Source organism: Arachis ipaensis, chromosome B4, assembly GCF_059453495.1.
Source record: "Arachis ipaensis isolate K30076 ecotype BB chromosome B4, ASM5945349v1, whole genome shotgun sequence".
Classification (NCBI taxonomy): Eukaryota; Viridiplantae; Streptophyta; class Magnoliopsida; order Fabales; family Fabaceae; genus Arachis; species Arachis ipaensis.
This window is the reverse complement of record NC_142439.1, coordinates 16623149-16642931: the sequence shown is the minus strand read 5'-3', so window position 1 is coordinate 16642931 and position 19783 is coordinate 16623149. Positions and strand designations below refer to the sequence as shown.

The following is a 19783-nucleotide window of genomic DNA, read 5'->3' as shown; positions in this document are numbered from 1 at the left end:
CATCTTATGGATGTGAATTGTAGCTTGCATACATAGAATCAGATATGAAAAGTAAAATATACACAGAATAAATATTATAATAAGTGCATGCAGAAATTAAAGGGTGAGAAACAGTGCAGAAATTTATTTCATTGAACTATAATCATTTTTATCTGGAGATTTTAGTATGGTCATTTTCTATTTGATGCATTTTACGGCATCACAAGCATGATTATGCTTACCCATAGAATCAGAATGATGCAATATATTAACTGAATGGATTCAGTAGAGATAGCAATCATCATCATTCTAGACTTAAAATTCACTAGGAATCTAGTATTCTACTTGTTGAGCATGTTCTCATTTCTAGGATTTGCAAAGATAAAGTTTTCAAATAAGGAAAAACATGGGACTATGGGAATAGTACTGCAAGTCATCAATAATATCTTTGTGACTATATGATTATGTTTTGTTTTATGAAAAATAAGGTAGCATGCATTGTTTTCTCTAGGGAAAGGAATCTAGAATCAGTTCTTCTGGCACATCCAAAAGATGAGAATCCGATTCTTGTTTTCATCCCTCACTTGCAAAACCAAAAATACATTATTTTTTGGTAAAGTATACTTTTTGTCCTTAACGTTTATGATTTTCTTTAAAATTATCTCTGATATTTAATTTCATTCAATTTTGTTCCTAACGTTTTCAGATCATTCAACTTAGTCCCTAACGTTTTTTATTTGTGTCAACACTATTCCTGGATGTTTTCAATTTTATCCCTAACATTTTAGATGAAGTTAATATTTAGGGACAATTTTGACACATTAAAAACGTTAGAGACATGAAATTAAACGTTATAGGTCTTTTTGGAAAAAAATGCAAATATGAGACAAAAAACATACTTTATCCCATATTTTTGTTTTTCTGAGCTCAAATTTTGTTGTTTTACCGAATTGCCATGAAAAACTTGATGGCATCGTCTCAAGTTAATATTATTTTTGTCTTGAAAGTTGAAACACTTACCAAGAACAACCTTAATGTTCTTCTCCTACACTATCCTACATGAATTTGGGTTCTCATCACTAAACATGGATGTGATGTTTCCATTTTTATTGCCATTGTAGTAGGAGTGATTGTAGTCTCTAGTAGTGTAGTATTCCATCCTATTATAATGTATGTACCTTGGCGATGACCTAACATACTCATATTCAGTGACATAAGGTGATGGCCTATAAGCATTGTAGCTATGTGTCACATGAACATGTTGGGGTGGCTCTCCTAGAAACATTGGCATATTCCTATTCTGGTATTGAAATCTATCCGAATATCCTACATAGTTATGGCCAAAATCATATCTGTTCACATAGTTATATGGGTGATGTTGGTGCATCACATGAACCTCTCCAACATCTCTAGTTTCTGGGGTGCTAGGTGGTGGATTCTGGCAATGACATTCATTATTATTCTCTGGAGGTCTTGGTGATGTTACCTTGGTTGGTGGTTCGCCTTTCAGAGGTTCCTCTGGTAGTGGTGATGCTTCTTCTTGTGCTGGTTCAGGTGCCTTTTTTGAATTTGCTTCAGGTTCTGGTTGTTGTGTTGGTTCTACTTCTTCTTGTGGTGGTGGTTGCGGCTCATCGGTTAGAAGATCTATATTGGAAATGGTGGCGATTTTCCTTGTCTTCTTGATCACCTTGAGAATCTTTTCTAGATCTGCCCAACCTATGATTGTTATCTTCTGTTGCGGGTAATCAATATATAGATCATATATACCTTCATGAACATGAAAGCTTTATCTATCAAATTAGGGGTGGGATAGGGTAAGGTAGGGTAAGATTTAAGCTCCACTGTAATTCTACCATGAGTTTAAACCCCTCAATCTGTGTTCTTATCAAAAGAGAAGAATTTGGATTTAAATCTCCACTCGTTCATCATATGTAAATATATATTTTTATGACCATGCATATTATATATTAAGAGTGCCGGTTGGACAGATAGGATTGGCCCTATTGGATTGCCAACCCACTGTGATCGGATTAAATGAATGGTTAATGATAGTAGCATTGTTGCTTTATCATATACAATAGTTTTGTTGGTTAGGGAAATTAATCATACATCTGGCATGCATGCAAGTGTTCTTACCATTGATGCCGGAGAGTGCTTTCTTGATCTTCTGCACGCATCCTTGACAGTCCATTCGAACATGTACCTATGTTACTCGAGGTTTCTGCAGCATCTGCATTATTTCATGATGGGTTAGTAGTGTGAATGAAAGACATAATTGCATTGACATGTTTATAATCAATTATATGTTATGTACCTACAATTCAGCTGGAACCATGGAAGTGTAGATTGGATTGAATTGAATTGAATTATACAAGTATATTCTCAGGAATTTTGATATGGGAATATCTTATTCCCATGTTTGGTTCAAGATTTAAAAAATTATTCTTGGATATGTTTTATTCCCTGGAATCAAAATCCAACCCATTTCATTCCCATTTCTCCCCTAATTATCTTTAATTCCAATGGGAATGGAATATGTATAATAAAGTGAAAAGACCAAAATACCCTTGTTAATTTCACTCCAACCCTTGTTTTCAGATTTTTACTCCTCGGTTGACCAGAAACCCAGACCCTAGCAGAGCCCCTCTCCCATCGAAACTAAAACCTAGCCGAGCTTCTTCCCCAAATATATGGAAGCTCCACCAGCGTCAGACCGTCTCGCCGCCGATTTGAGTTTGCACGACCACCCCTTACCTTATTCTAGAAGGAAATTCACTTCAATAGTTCGTTTGCGTTCGTGTTCTGATGAGCGGATATTTTATACGCTTTTTGGGGTTAATTTCATATAGTTTTGAGTATGTTTTAGTTAGTTTTTAGTTTATTTCCATTAGTTTTTAGGAAAAATTCATATTTCTGGACTTTACTATGAGTTGTGTGTTTTTCTGTAATTTCAGGTATTTTTCTGGCTGAAATTGAAGGAGCTGAGCAAAAATCCGATTCAGGCTGAAAAAGGACTGCTGATGCTGTTGGATTCTGACCTCCCTGCACTCAAAGTGGATTTTCTGGAGCTACAGAACTCGAAATGGCATGCTTCCAATTGCATTGGAAAGTAGACATCCAGGGCTTTCCAGCAATATATAATAGTCCATACTTTGCACAAGGATAGACGACGTAAACTGGCGTTTAACGCCAGTTCTCTGCCCAATTCTGGCGTCCAGCGCCAGAAAAGGATCAAAAGCTGGAGTTGAACGCCCAAACTGGCATAAAAACTGGCGTTCAACTCCACAAATGGCCTCTGCACGTGAATTACTTAAGTCTCAGCCCAGCACACACCAAGTGGGCCCCAGAAGTGGATCTCTGCATCATCCATCATAGTCTACTCATATTTTGTAAACCTAGGCTACTAGTTTAGTATTTAAACAACTTTTAGAGACTTATTTTGGATCTCATGACATTTTAGATCAAAACTTTGTATTCTCTGACGGCATGAGTCTCTAAACCCCATTGTTGGGGGTGAGGAGCTCTGCTGTGTCTCGATGAATTAATGCAAGTATTTCTATTTTCCATTTAAACACGCTTGTTCCTATCTAAGATGTTCATTCGCGCTTAACTGTGATGGAGGTGATGATCTGTGACACTCATCACCTTCCTCAATTCATGAACGTGTGTCTGACAACCACCTCCGTTCTATATACGATTGAATGAGTATCTCTTAGATTCCTTAATCAGAATCTCCGTGGTATAAGCTAGAATTGATGGCGGCATTCATGAGAATCTGAAAAGTCTAAACCTTGTCTGTGGTATTCCGAGTAGGATTCAAGGATTGAATGACTGTGACGAGCTTCAAACTCCTGAAGGCTGGGCGTTAGTGACAGACGCAAAAGGATAGTAAATCCTATTCCAACCGGATCGAGAACCAACCGGTGATTAGCCGTGCTGTGACAGAGCGCGTGAGCGTAGTGTTCACTGGAAGGATGGAAGGTAGCCATTGACAACGGTGATCCACCAACACACAGCTTGCCATAGGAGGACGTGCGTGCGTGAATAAAAAGACAGAGGAAAGCAGAGATTCAGAAGACAAAGCATCTCCAAAACTCCAACATATTCTCCATTACTGCATAACAAGTAACCTTTAATCCATGCTCTATTGTCTATTTGCAATTCAACTGATAAACATAATTGCCTTCCTGACTAAGATTTGCAAGATAACCATAGATTGCTTCAAACCAACAATCTCCGTGGGATTCGACCCTTACTCACGTGAGGTATTACTTGGACGACCCAGTGTACTTGCTGGTTAGTGGTATGCGTTGTGAAAAGTGTGATTCACAATTCGTGCACCAAGTTTTTGGCGCCGTTGCCGGGGATTGTTCGTGTTTGAACAACTGACGGATTATTTTGTTGCTTAGATTAGGAAAAATCTTTCTTTTTTTTGTTTAGAGTCTTTTATTATTTATCCCTTGTTAAAACACTTTAAATTTATAACTCAGTTAGTTAGAACGTGGTGTTTATGTTCATGGTAACTGGCTATCATATTTTTTAAACCTTTTTCAAAAATAATTTTTCTATTAAATCCTGTGCCAAACTTTAAGTTTGGTGTTTTCAAAAATAATCTTTCTTAAAATTTTCGAAAATTTCCATAACTCATTTGGCTAGAGCGTTAATCTGTGTCCTTGGTAATTGGGTTAGAGTCTTTTATATTCTTTTCAAAACCTTCTTTTTCATAAATAATATTTTCTCTATTAAATTGTGTGCCAAACTTTAAGTTTGGTGTTTTTCAAAGTGTTCTTAAGTTTTCCTTCTGTCTTGATCTTAAAATTTTTAAGTTTGGTGTTCCTTGGTGTCCCCCCCCCCCCAAAATTTTTGAAAACAAGGAACCTCAGATCTAAAAATTTTAAATCCTGTGTTATCTTATTGTTTTTCTCTCTCCTTTAAAAAAAATTCAGATTTTTATTTCAAAATTTAAAACCTTTTTCAAAAATCATCATATCTTTTTCAAAATCTCCTAACCACTTTCTCTCTCCTCACTTTTTCGAAAATCATAATTTTTGTTATTTTTATTTTTGGTTAAGTTGTCCTCTTTCTATAAAATAAAATAAATAAAAAGGTAAATCAATCCAAGTTATATCCCTTTATCCATCATGGACATAAGTGGAAATGAACAGTCCAGGAGGACTCTGGGGTCATATTCTAACCCCTCTACTGCTTCATATGGGAGTAGCATCTGCATACCCTCCATTGGAGTTAGTAGCTTTGAGTTGAATCCTCAGCTCATTATCATGGTGCAGCAAAGTTGCTAGTATTCCGGTCTTCCACAGGAAGAACCTACAGAGTTTCTGGCACAATTTTTACAAATTGCTGACACAGTACATGATAAGAAAATAGATCAGGATGTCTACAGACTATTACTGTTTCCATTTGCTGTAAAAGATCAAGCTAAAAGGTGGTTAAATAACCAACCTAAGGCCAGCATAAGAACATGGAAACAGCTGACAGAAAAATTCCTGAATCAGTATTTTCCTCCAAAAAGGATGACACAGCTAAGGCTGGACATCCAGGGCTTTAAACAAGGAGATAATGAATCTCTTTATGATGCCTGGGAGAGATACAGAGAGATGCTACGAAAATGCCCCTCTGAAATGTTTTCAGAGTGGGTTCAGTTAGACATCTTCTACTATGGGCTTGCAGAAGGAACTCAGATTTCTCTAGATTACTCAGCTGGTGGTTCTATCCACATGAGAAAGACAATTGAAGAGGCTCAAGAGCTCATTGATACAGTTGCCAGGAATCAGCATCTGTACCTAAGCAGCAACCCTTCCATGAATGAAGAGGTTAAAACAGTAACTGCTGAATTCAGTACTGTAAAACAAGCTGCTGAATTCAATCAGCAATTGGATTTTCTAACAAAGCAGCTAGCTGAATTCAAGGACAGGCTACAAGAGACAAGGATAGCTAATATACATATGGACGAACAGTTTAAGCAAACAAAGCAGCAGCTATCAAGGCAAATAGCAGAAGAATGCCAAGCAGTTCAATTAAGAAGTGGGAAAACATTAAATACCCCACCTCAAGGCATCAAAAATTCAAGAAATGAGCAACCCACCAAAAATTCACCTGAGGACAGTAAGAGCCCAGGGAAAAATAATTCTGGCACTAAAACGCCAGAAAATGGGTGGAAGGCTGGCGCTGAACGCCCAGACCATGCCCAAAACTGGCGTTCAGCGCCAGAAACAAGGTAGGATTGGCGTTCAACGCCAGAAATGGGCAAGAATCTGGCGTTGAACGCCCAAATGGGGCAGAATCCAGCGTTGAACGCCCAAAATGGGCACATTTCTGGCGTTCAGGCGCCAGGAACAGACAGTGAGCTGGCATCTAACGTCACTCCAGCTTCTGACTCAGGCACTCAATTGCCAGTGAGGGATCAGACACACACAAGTGCTGATAACAACCCCTCTAAAAAGGCTTCTTTAACCACTAAGGTTGAGGAATATAAAGCCAAGATACCTTATCCTCAAAAACTCCGGAAAGAAGAGCAGGATAAGCAATTTGCTCGCTTTGCAGATTATCTAAGGACTCTTGAAATAAAGATTCCATTTGCAGAGGCACTTGAGCAAATACCTTCTTATGCCAAGTTCATGAAAGAGATCTTGAGTCATAAAAAGGAGTGGAGAGAAACAGAAAGAGTTCTCCTCACTGAAGAATGTAGTGCAGTCATCCTGAAAAGCTTTCCTGAAAAGCTTAAAGACCCTGGGAGTTTTCTGATACCATGCATATTAGAAGGTGATTGCACCAAGACAGCTTTATGCGATCTTGGGGCAAGCATCAACCTAATACCTGCATCCACTATCAGGAAGCTTGGCTTAACTGAAGAAGTTAAACCAACCCGGATATGTCTCCAACTTGCTGATGGTTCCACTAAATACCCATCAGGCATGATTGAAGACATGATTGTCAGAGTTGGGCCATTCGCCTTTCCCACTGACTTTGTTGTGCTGGAAATGGAGGAGCACAAGAGTGCTACTCTCATTCTAGGAAGACCCTTCCTAGCAACTGGACGATCCCTCATTGACGTCCAACAGGGGGAAATAACCCTGAGAGTCAATGATGATGAGTTTAAGTTGAACGCTGTCAAAGCCATGCAGCATCCAGACACATCAACAGACTGCATGAAAGTTGATCTCATTGACTCTTTGGTAGAAGAGATCAACATGGCTGAGAGTCTCGAATCAGAGTTGGAAGACATCTTTAAAGATGTTCAGCCTGATTTGGAGGATTCAGAGGACATGAAAGAGCCTCTGAACTTTCTTCTGAAAGAGGAAAAACCTCCTAAACCCGAGCTCAAGCCACTACCACCATCCTTGAAATATGCATTTCTGGGAGAAGGTGACACTTTTCCAGTGATCATAAGCTCTGCTTTAAATTCACAGGAAGAGGAAGCACTTATTCAAGTGCTAAGGACACACAAGACAGCTCTTGGGTGGTCCATAGGTGACCTTAAGGGCATAAGCCCAGCTAGATGTATGCACAAAATCCTATTGGAAGATAATGCCAAACCAGTGGTTCAACCACATAGGCGGCTAAATCCAGCCATGAAGGAAGTGGTGCAGAAAGAGGTCACCAAATTACTAGAGGCTGGGATTATTTATCCCATTTCTGATAGCCCCTGGGTGAGCCCTGTTCAAGTCGTCCCAAAAAAGGGAGGCATGACAGTGATTCATAATGAAAAAAATGAACTGGTTCCTACAAGAACAGTTACAGGGTGGCGCATGTGTATTGACTACAGAAGGCTCAATACAGCCACCAGAAAGGATCATTTTCCTTTACCATTCATAGACCAGATGCTAGAGAGACTAGCAGGTCATGATTATTACTGCTTTTTGGATGGCTATTCAGGCTATAACCAGATTGCAGTGGATCCCAAGGATCAAGAGAAAACAGCATTCACATGTCCATCTGGAGTGTTTGCTTATAGAAGGATGCCCTTTGGGCTATGTAATGCACCTGCAACCTTCCAGAGATGCATGCTCTCTATTTTCTCTGACATGGTGGAAAAATTTCTGGAAGTCTTCATGGATGACTTCTCAGTATATGGAGACTCATTCAGCTCCTGTCTTGATCACCTGAAACTTGTTCTGAAAAGATGCCAAGAAACCAACCTAGTTTTAAACTGGGAAAAGTGTCACTTCATGGTGACTGAAGGAATTGTTCTTGGGCATAAAATCTCAAACAAGGGAATAGAGGTGGATCAAGCAAAGATAGAGGTAATTGAAAAATTACCACCACCTGCCAATGTTAAGGCAATCAGAAGCTTTCTAGGGCATGCAGGATTCTATAGGAGGTTTATAAAGGATTTTTCAAAAATCGCAAAACCTCTAAGCAATCTGCTAGCTGCTGACACGCCATTTGTGTTTGACACAGAGTGCCTGCAGGCGTTTGAAACGCTGAAAGCTAAGCTGGTCACAGCACCAGTCATTTCTGCACCAGACTGGACATTACCATTTGAGCTAATGTGTGATGCCAGTGATCATGCCATTGGTGCAGTATTGGGACAGAGGCATGACAAGCTTCTGCATGTCATTTATTATGCCAGTCGCATTCTAAATGATGCCCAGAAAAATTACACAACCACAGAAAAAGAACTACTTGCAGTGGTTTACGCCATTGACAAGTTCAGGTCATACTTAGTAGGATCAAAAGTGATTGTGTATACTGACCATGCTGCTCTTAAATATCTACTCACAAAGCAGGATTCAAAACCTAGGCTCATCAGATGGGTGTTGCTTCTGCAAGAGTTTGATATAGAAATAAGAGACAGAAAAGGAACAGAGAACCAAGTAGCTGATCATCTATCCCGGATAGAGCCAGTGGAAGGGACGTCCCTCCCTTCTCTTGAGATCTCTGAGACGTTTCCTGATGAGCATCTATTCGCCATTCAGGAAGCACCATGGTTTGCCGATATCGCAAACTATAAAGCTGCAAGGTTCATACCCAAGGAGTACAACAGAATACAAAAGAAGAAATTAATTACTGATGCAAAGTACTACTTGTGGGATGAACCTTATCTCTTTAAGAGATGTGCAGACGGAATTATCCGTAGGTGTGTGCCTAGAGAAGAAGCACAGAGGATCCTGTGGCATTGCCACGGATCTCAATATGGAGGCCATTTCGGAGGTGAGCGAACAGCCACCAAGGTCCTCCAATGTGGCTTCTATTGGCCCACACTCTATAAAGATTCCCGAGAGTTTGTACGTAATTGTGACAGTTACCAAAGAGCTGGTAATCTGCCTCATGGTTACGCCATGCCTCAACAAGGAATCTTGGAAATTGAGCTGTTTGACGTATGGGGAATTGACTTCATGGGACCTTTTCCACCATCATATTCAAACACTTATATTCTGGTGGCAGTTGACTATGTATCAAAATGGGTTGAGGCTATTGCCACACCCACCAATGATACTAAAACAGTGCTGAAGTTCCTCCAGAAACATATCTTTAGCAGGTTTGGTGTCCCTAGAGTGTTAATCAGTGATGGGGGCACTCACTTCTGCAATAAACAGCTTTACTCTGCCATGGTTCGGTATGGAATTCGCCACAAGGTGGCCACTCCATATCATCCACAAACCAATGGGCAAGCTGAAGTCTCTAACAGAGAATTAAAGAGAATCCTGGAACGGACAGTAAATACCCGTAGAAAGGATTGGGCACGGAGCTTGGATGATGCTCTGTGGGCTTACAGAACAGCATTCAAGACCCCTATAGGGACCTCTCCATACCAACTCGTGTATGGTAAGGCATGCCACTTGCCCGTGGAACTGGAACATAAGGCCTACTGGGCAACCAGATTCCTAAACTTTGATGCCAAATTAGCAGGAGAAAAACGATTGCTTCAGCTAAATGAGCTAGAGGAATTCAGATTCACAGCTTTCGAAAATGCCAAGCTTTATAAAGAAAAATAAAAAAAATGGCATGACAGAAAGCTGTCATCTAGAATCTTTGAACCAGGACAGAAGGTCCTGTTGTTTAACTCTAGACTCAGGCTATTCCCCGGGAAACTGAAATCCCGGTGGAGGGGACCATACGTGATTACAAGTGTGTCACCATATGGTTATGTGGAGCTTCAAGATATTGATTCTGATAAGAAGTTCATTATCAATGGACAGAGAATCAAGCATTATCTTGAAGGCAACATTGAGCAAGAATGCTCAAGGCTGAAGCTAGATTAAAAGCTCAGCAAGGTCCAGCTAAAGACAATAAAGAAGCGCTTGCTGGGAGGCAACCCAGCCATGGGGCAACAATCCTCTAAGCATTTTGCCCTATTTCTAATTTTATTTTTTTATATAGAGTTCATTGACAACAGGGTAAATAATCATTTACAGAAGACCTCGGCACACAAAACAGAGAAAAAGATCTCACTGGCAAGAAAACGCCAGTAATGATAGCAGTTGGGCGCTCAACGCCAGAAAGGGGCACCCACTGGGCGTTGAACGCTAGTAATGGCAGCAGCTGGGCGTTGAACGCCCAGGAGAGCAGCAATTGGGCACTGAACGCCCAAAACAGGCAGTGTTTGGGCGTTCAAACGCCAGGAATGCAGGGAGGAGCCAAATTCATCTTTTCCACACGTATTTCCATTTTAATTTCAAATTTCATGCTTCAATGCATGATTTTTTTTTTTTACATAAACATGTCAAGAACCCTGATTTCTAAATTCCATAATTTCTAAAAACCCTACCACAAAAAAAATTTTTTTTTAAATGTATTTTAATCCATAAGCACCAGGCATCTTTGCAAATTCAATCTAACTCTTTTCAAATCTTTTCTGAAAACAAATCCATCTTTCCAAATCAAATCCATATCTTTTTCAAACCTCCATATTATCTTTTTCAAAATTCAGATTTATCTTTTTCAAAAATCTATCATATCTTTTCAAAATTAAATTATATCTTCTATCTTATCTTCTTCAACTCAATCTTTTTATCTTATCTTTTCCAATTTTTCGAAAACCCACCCTCCCATCCCTTTAAATTTGGGTTCGGCCACCCCCTCCTCCATCAACAATTGCACTTAGCTCTCCTTCTATCCCTCTCCTTTCTTTTCTTTTGCTTGAGGACAAGCAAACCTCTAAGTTTGGTGTGTTTATCCGAGATCACTAAGATCATGGCTCCCAAAGGAAAACAACCCACTCCAAGAGGAAAGAAAGAGAGCGTTCCAAAACCACTTTGGAATCAAGGGAAGTTCTTATCTAAAGAACATTCAGACCATTATCTTAAAGTAATGGGTCTGAGATCAGTGATCCCGGAAGTTAGATTCGATCTGAAAGAAGATGAATATCCGGAGATCCAGAAGCAAATTCGAATCAGGAACTGGGAAGTCCTAGCTAATCCTGAAACGAAAGTAGGAAGGAACATGGTCCAGGAGTTCTATGCTAATATGTGGCAGACTGACAAGCAAAAACTATCTGGAACTGCCTTCTATGAATTTCGGACCATGGTCAGAGGGAAGATTGTTCATACCACCCCTGACAAGATCAGAGAGATCTTAAAGCTACCTCAACTAAAGGATGATCCAGACTCCTTCAACAGGAGGATGATGAGAGCAGACATTGACCTGGATAAGATTCTAGAGGACATATGTATCCCTGGAGCCAGGTGGACCACCAACACAAAGGGTGTCCCAAATCAACTCAAGAGAGAGGATCTCAAACCAGCCGCCAGAGGATGGCTGGACTTCATTGAGCGTTCTCTGTTGCCCACTAGCAACCGATCTGAAGTCACAGTTAAAAGAGCAGTGATGATTCATTGCATCATGATGGGGAAGGAAGTGGAGGTTCATCAGCTGATTTCCACTGAACTCTACAAGATTGCTAACAAAAATTCAAAAGAGGCCAGGTTAGCTTATCCAAGCGTGATTTCTCTGCTCTGCAAGTACGCTGGAGTAAGGATGGGAATAACTGAATATATCCTAATTGAAAAGTCAATCACGAAAGCATCAATGGAGAGACAACAAGCACAGGAGGATCCCATCAAGAAGAGAGCACAGGAATTCCTCCCAGAGATCCCTCAAGCTGAATACTGGGAATATCTTGAGACGTCCGTCACCAAGATACGGGAAGCTATGGAGCAAATAATAAAAGAACAGAAGGAACACAGTCAAATGCTGACCTATATGTTTAAAGAACAAGAGGAGCAGGGGCGTGACTTAAGGGAACTGAAGCGCCAAAAGTCTTCTCTTGTAGGACCAAGCACCCCAAGGATCAGAGGAACCCCCGTGCCCCCAGAATAAAGGTTGTTAATTTCCAATTTATGCCTTAACTCTGTGACAGTGTCCTTATAAAAGTTTACCTTAGAAGTCATATAATAGTAATTAGTATCTATTTGATTTTATCTCCAATTAAGCTATAGTTTATTTTTCTCATCATCATTAAACATGAATAAAATAGTAGATCTTTTGAATAAGAAGCAATAAAATTTCGAGTTTTAATAAGAGAAATTCTAATTAGTTAAATGTGGTGGCAATGCTTCCTATCTTCTGAATGAATGCTTGAACAGTGCATATGTCTTTTGAATTTGTTGTTTAAGACTGTTAAATATGTTGGCTCTTGAAAGAATGATGAACATGAGACATGTTATTGATAATCTGAAAAATCATAAAAATGATTCTTGAAGCAAGAAAAAGCATGCAAAAAAAAAAAAAAAGCAGAAAAAGCCAAAAGCTCTTAAAACCAAAAGGCAAGGGCAAATAAAAAGGATCCCAAGACTTTGAGCATCAGTGGATAGGAGGGCCTAAAGGAATAAAATCCTGGTCTAAGCGGCTAAACCAAGCTGTCCCTAACCATGTGCTTGTGGCGTGAAGGTGTCAAGTGAAAACTTGAGACTGAACGGTTAAAGTCAAGGTCCAAAGCAAAAAGAAGAGTGTGCTTAAGAACTCTGGACACCTCTAATTGGGGACTTTAGCAAAGCTGAGTCACAATCTAAAAGGTTCACCCAATTATGTGTCTGTGGCATTTATGTATCCGGTGGTAACACTGGAAAACAAAGTGCTTAGGGCCACGGCCAAGACTCATAAAATAGCTGTGTTCAAGAATCATTATACTGAAATAGGATACTCAATAACACTATCTAAATTCTAAGTTCCTATAGATGCCAATCACTCTGAGCTTCAATGGATAAAGTGAGATGCCAAAACTGTTCAGAAGCAAAAAGCTACTAGTCCCGCTCATCTAATTAGAATATGAGCTTCACTCAAAAACTCTGAGATATTATTGCTTCTCAACTTATTAGTCTTCTATTTTATTTGTCTAAGTTGCTTGAGGACAAGCAACAGTTTAAGTTTGATGTTGTGATGAGCGGATATTTTATACGCTTTTTGGGGTTAATTTCATATAGTTTTGAGTATGTTTTAGTTAGTTTTTAGTTTATTTCCATTAGTTTTTAGGAAAAATTCATATTTCTGGACTTTACTATGAGTTGTGTATTTTTCTATAATTTCAGGTATTTTTCTGGCTGAAATTGAAGGAGCTGAGCAAAAATCTGATTCAGGCTGAAAAAGGACTGCTGATGCTGTTGGATTCTGACCTTCCTGCACTCAAAGTGAATTTTCTGGAGCTACAGAACTCGAAATGGCATGCTTCCAATTGCATTGGAAAGTAGACATCCAAGGCTTTCCAGAAATATATAATAGTCCATACTTTGCACAAGGATAGACGACGTAAACTGGCGTTCAACGCCAGTTCTCTGCCCAATTCTGGCGTCCAGCGCCAGAAAAGGATCAAAAGCTAGAGTTGAACGCCCAAACTGGCATAAAAACTGGCGTTCAACTCCACAAATAGCCTCTGCACGTGAATTACTTAAGTCTCAGCCCAGTACACACCAAGTGGGCCCCAGAAGTGGATCTCTGCATCATCCATCATAGTCTACTCATATTTTGTAAACCTAGGCTACTAGTTTAGTATTTAAACAACTTTTAGAGACTTATTTTGGATCTCATGACATTTTAGATCAAAACTTTGTATTCTCTGACGGCATGAGTCTCTAAACCCCATTGTTGGGGGTGAGGAGCTCTGCTGTGTCTCGATGAATTAATGCAAGTATTTCTGTTTTCCATTTAAACACGCTTGTTCCTATCTAAGATGTTCATTCGCGCTTAACTGTGATGGAGGTGATGATCTGTGACACTCATCACCTTCCTCAATTCATGAACATGTGTCTGACAACCACCTCCGTTCTATATACGATTGAATGAGTATCTCTTAGATTCCTTAATCAGAATCTCCGTGGTATAAGCTAGAATTGATGGCGGCATTCATGAGAATCCGGAAAGTCTAAACCTTGTCTGTGGTATTCCGAGTAGGATTCAAGGATTGAATGACTGTGACGAGCTTCAAACTCCTGAAGGCTGGGCGTTAGTGACAGACGCAAAAGGATAGTAAATCCTATTCCAACCGGATCGAGAACCAACCGGTGATTAGCCGTGCTGTGACAGAGCGCGTGAGCGTAGTGTTCACTGGAATGATGGAAGGTAGCCATTGACAACGGTGATCCACCAACACACAGCTTGCCATAGGAGGACGTGCATGCGTGAATAAGAAGACAGAGGAAAGCAGAGATTCAGAAGACAAAGCATCTCCAAAACTCCAACATATTCTCCATTACTGCATAACAAGTAACCTTTAATCCATGCTCTATTGTCTATTTGCAATTCAACTGATAAACATAATTGCCTTCCTGACTAAGATTTGCAAGATAACCATAGATTGCTTCAAACCAACAATCTCCGTGGGATTCGACCCTTACTCACGTGAGGTATTACTTGGACGACCCAGTGCACTTGCTGGTTAGTGGTACGCGTTGTGAAAAGTGTGATTCACAATTCGTGCACCATGTTCCATCATCGCAGCTCACGTCGGTTCACCGCCACTGTATGCTTGCCGTCATCGCTGCCGCGCCTCTAGCCGGATCCTCCGCGTTGCGTGCTCGTGTTTGGTCTCCCTCCTCCGTCTGAGCTCGATTGCTACAACATTTTCTGAGGTTTTCGGTTTCTACTAGTTCATTCAAAATGAATTTATTTACGTCTTTGAATTGTTGTTTTAATTGATACATCCTAATTCCTTTTTCATGATATATAGATGCTGATTTGTTTTTTCAGTGGTAATATTTGTTTATCTTTGTAATTTGAACTATGTTTATTTTATTTCTCAAATAAATTGCTAAACTCTATGGATTGAACTCTATTTATTTTTTTCTGAAACTCTTATTTGAACTATGTTTATTTTATTTCTCAAATAAATTGAGGGTTTTTTAATTGTTGTGGTGCATATAGTGTTATAGCATATATTAATCTGTAAATTGTTGTGGTGCATATAGTTTCAGCTCTTGATCAAAACTTGAAGATCACTTTCTGTTTGTTGTCGTTTTTCTTTGAATCTTATATTATATAATAATTGCTGAATTTTGATCTTTTGAATTTGTTAATGTTTCTTTCTTTGTCTTGTTCTGATGCCTAATATCGTTGTTACTTTGATGTTTCAAGAACATTTGATTAGCCATGACATTGCCATTAGTTTCATATTGAAAATTGGGTTTCCATGGTGTAAAAGGTTATTGGTTGTGGTATTGTTTAGTTTTGATGGAAGCTTTTATAATTGGCATAACTATTTGTTAATATTTGTTATTTGTCTAAGTTGCAGCATATCTGTCACAAATTCTAAAATTCTCCTAATAGAAGATAGCCAACTCCAGAAAGCCAGTTTTGATTCTAACAGATGCAATCGCATGCATATTGTCTACAATCCTAGAACATCCGATATTACCTAAATTTTATTGCATAAGGCATGATTTTCATTAAAATGGCATAAACCTACAATGTGAACTTTGGCTTCTCTTTAGTCCTGTACCTACTAACACAAATTCTGTATAGTTCGGCAGTGAAGGAAATTAACTCTACAAACAATAAAACATTCTTTCCAGTTCTCTTTCTTCCTTCAATTATGGGCTGTCTTAATATGAGAAATTCTCATGGATTGATTCTATTTTCAATTTGTCTTGGAACATATTGGGAGAGGGAAGGGAGAAAGCAATACAGTACTTAAAGGAGAACACACACATTTTAGAGGAAATCGAAAAGGTTGGACAGTCTGAACCTTCCATATGCTATTTGACTTAAGTGTATGGTAAACTAGGTTCTTGTTTTTCTTTATGGCCATGAAATGTGAGCTTGCCTTCTGATTTATTCATAGCTTGTCTCTTTCTTTTTCCCCACCATCTGATAGAAAATTGCAATTTGAATTTACCTCGGTAGCCGAAAATTAGATATTAGTTATAGTATTCTAAATACATTGGTCACCAAGTGATAAATTGAAGCATTATTCTGGTCTCAGACAACAGTTGCTACATTATGTGCATATTTGTTTAGCATTGAAAAGCTAGGAATGTTTTTGAAAGCACCTATAAAGATATACTTTTCAAAAATAGCTTGTGTTTTTCAAAGTTAAAATATCTAATATAGCCTTATAAATTATTGAACATTTAATTTTTGTCTTTGTTACATTTATACCTACTAAATTCATTTTAAATATTAACAACAATTTTCCCAAACACAATTTTTGTAGCTTATGCTTATTGAAAGTCACTATCATTTTTATTTACCAAATATAGCTATTACAATTTTGGGAAAACTAAATAAGCCACTTTTGAAAAGCCAAATCTTTAGGTCATGAGCTTGTCTATGGTTAGAAAGAATTGTAGCCTATGAGGAAGAAGAATGGTTTTCAATTCCTAAAATAAAATTTAGAAGTGGTCTCGGCAGCTGTCAATTAGTCGGTTGGTTTTAAGGGAAAGCTAGGGTTAAACAAATTAAGCTTTGTGAAGTTTGGCACTAGAATTCTTCCAGATGAAAGTTTGCACATTTGCTTTATTCCCTAAAATATAGCAGTAATAACACTCACAACGAAATTAGGAGGGGTGTCTAATTAATCAAATGGCAATAACCAATAATGATAACGGAAACTGTTTCACCATGATGAGTTGGGGACATCATTTGGAACAGGAAAGCACTAATGAGTAATTACTTCAATTATGACATTGTATACTCAGGAAAGTTTTCACTGTTTGTATATGCTTCAGTTTTGGATGATAGTTTTTCTGCTTGATTTATTTTTGCTGATGCATCTTTATTTTAGTACACATTTTTGCATAACTGGGTTTCCACAAACAATTTCAGAATTTTAGCTCCTTTTGAGTATCACAATTTGTTAGCAGCCATTGCTCGTATCTCCTTCCTACTGTTTTTAAAACAAGTGAGAAAAAAAATCATTTTTAAAAGTTAATATTATAATTTTCCTGATCTTAGGAGATGAAAAGGCCCACATGAGGGATTGCTGACAATGGCCTCTTTCTGATTTACATTTTGCACATTCATGGAGTGCACCTTTACCTCCTTTTGTACATTCATCCTATGCCAATACTCTGCATCATTAATTATCAACATAACTCCTCCTCCTCCTTTTCCCCTTCATTCATTTCATATTTATTGTATGCTTGTTATAAGATACTGTAGAATATTATAATTTTCACTTTAAATGTAATATATATACTACAAACAAGACCACCTAGTACATCTTTGTTTTATTTTATTTTATAATTACTGTTCTTTTCATACTTGTGTGATTCCTTGCTTCAAGATGATGAAAATGGGATTGCAGTGATTCTGTGATTGGCCTTTAATTACTGTTCTTTTCATGCTTGTGTGATTCCTTGCTTCAAGATGATGAAAAATTGTCTTGTGTTATTTTCTGCTTCTATAGAAAATGAAAGAGAATACTCGACCTAATTCAAAGCAAACTAAGCGTCAATGGACGCCACACGAAGATGCAAAATTAGTTGAGTGTTTGGTAGAGCTTGCAACTACTTCTTGGAAGTGTGACAATGGCACATTTAAATCCGGTTATGAAAAACATTTGAAAAAAATGCTGCATGAAAAGATCCCTGGATGTGATCTTAAGGTACAGTTTTTTTACATAATACTTGTTTTCTTTGTTTATAATTCTATATTTGTGTTATAATTGTATAGTTTACCTTATTTATAATAAGTTGGTTATTCAAAAACTGAATGATTATTATTGCTCCATACATTCACTATATTTAGTTATGCTTGGATGAATTGTGGTGTCATATACAGAGTAGTAATAATTCTAAATTGTTTTGCTATGTTTAGGCTAATCCACACATTGAATCAAGGGTGAAATTACTAAAAAGACAATATTTTGCAATAGTTGAGATGATGGGCACGGCTGGGAGTGGATTTGGTTGAAATGACAAAGATAAAATGATTGTAGTGGAGCGACAAATTTTCAATGAATGGAAGAGTGTAAATTCTAAATAACTTTTTTAATACAAGTTTATTTATCTTAGCTTTTTAATATTAATTGCTTATTTATTTTCTTTTAGTTTTAGTCCCATCCTAATGCTAATGGCCTCTATAATAAACCATTTCCACATTTTGAAGAGTTGGGAATATCATTTGGTAGAGATAGGGCTCAAGGAGGCAATGCAGAAAATGCAACTCAAGCAGTTGCTACAATGGAGGCTGAGCGCAAAGCAACCTTGAGTGATCGGCAAGTGAATGAAAACACCCAAGTAAATTTGGAAGAGACCGAAATGGAATATGAAGCTGATTCTCAAGTACGTAAGCATTTAACTCTAATTCATGTACATAAATTCACTTATTGTTGATCCTGCTACTATGTATTTTCTTGGATTTTGGAGTGATTCTTCATTATTTCATTTACTTTAACCTGTGCCTGTGACTAGCCTTAACTATTCCCATCATGTTGAGCATTTAGATAGAAATACTGATCTTCATTTCTGTGGAGTATAATAACAAAGAAAAAAAGGATATGAATGTAATTATGCAAACAAAATTAGAATCAGGGTAGTTAATATTCTATTAGGTTCTGTTTAGTTAGTTAATATTGTTAGTCTTGCTGGCCAAGGCAGAGATAATGCTTGTATATACAAGTGTAGAGCATGTACAATCAGTTAGGCTACTTGTTCTTCATTTCTATTAATATTGAATAATCTTCTGGTGTTCCTGCTGGTGTTGCTTTCAATTTTTAGGAGCCTTCAACTCCTGGTGTTCCTGCTGCTCCCAGTGCTTCTGCTCCTAGTTCTTCTGCTGCTCTTAGTGCTTCTGTTGCTCCTAGTGCTTCATATATAGAAAGGAATAAAAGAAAAAGAGGGAGCAAAAGTGAGGAAGTGATTGACATAGTAGTAGAATCAATGAGAGATATGAAAGGTGCTTATCAAGAACACACAGCTGTTTTAGTTGATATGGTTTCTTATTTTAAGCATGAGAAAGAAGGAGCTGATGAGCGCAGAATGAAGCTAATGACACTGTTGAGAGATATTCCTGGTTTGAGTGGTGATGATAGAATGAAGGCTGACCTTAGCATTCTAAGGGACAATAGTCTGATCGACATGGTGTTCCAACTTCAACTGGAGGAACTTTTGCCATTTTTGAAGAAATTGCTTTAAATATTGCTATTTTTGAATTTTTATTGAATATTATAGTGACTTGATAGGAAGACATTTGTGCCAATTGTTGCTGTTGTTTTGTGAGGAATATAAGCAGCTAAAACCCTAGTTCCTGGTGCCATTATATCAGGTTTTAAGATCCATGGAAAACTAGGTAAGGTTCCTCTTGAACTATAATGTGCAGCAACTGGTGATGGCTTGATTGATCTAAAAAATGTTTGTTGAAAATTGATGGTGGCTTTTGGATTCTTGTTGCTCTTGGCTTTTCGATTAGTTTT

General features: G+C 38.2%; 1 protein-coding gene and 1 pseudogene across 1 annotated transcript; one reads left to right on the top strand and one right to left on the bottom strand.

The window, feature by feature from the left end:
• Positions 1–1024: 1024 nt before the first annotated feature.
• LOC110271437 (uncharacterized) lies at positions 1025–2215 on the bottom strand (annotated as a pseudogene).
• A 16336-nt stretch (positions 2216–18551) lies between these two features.
• On the top strand, positions 18552–19505 carry LOC148566783 (uncharacterized). Its single transcript, XM_088483711.1, has 2 exons — positions 18552–18653; positions 19089–19505. Exons 1-2 carry the CDS (start codon positions 18552–18554, stop codon positions 19503–19505), a joined length of 519 nt encoding a protein of 172 aa, XP_088339837.1.
• The last annotated feature ends 278 nt before the right edge of the window (positions 19506–19783 follow it).

Bases quoted from the DNA above. Each gene is read 5' to 3' on its own strand.
- LOC148566783 (XM_088483711.1), top strand. From the start codon at position 18,552: ATGGAGGCTGAGCGCAAAGCAACCTTGAGTGATCGGCAAGTGAATGAA. The intron at 18,654-19,088 runs GTACGTAAGCAT...TTCAATTTTTAG, and splicing joins AATATGAAGCTGATTCTCAA to GAGCCTTCAACTCCTGGTGT.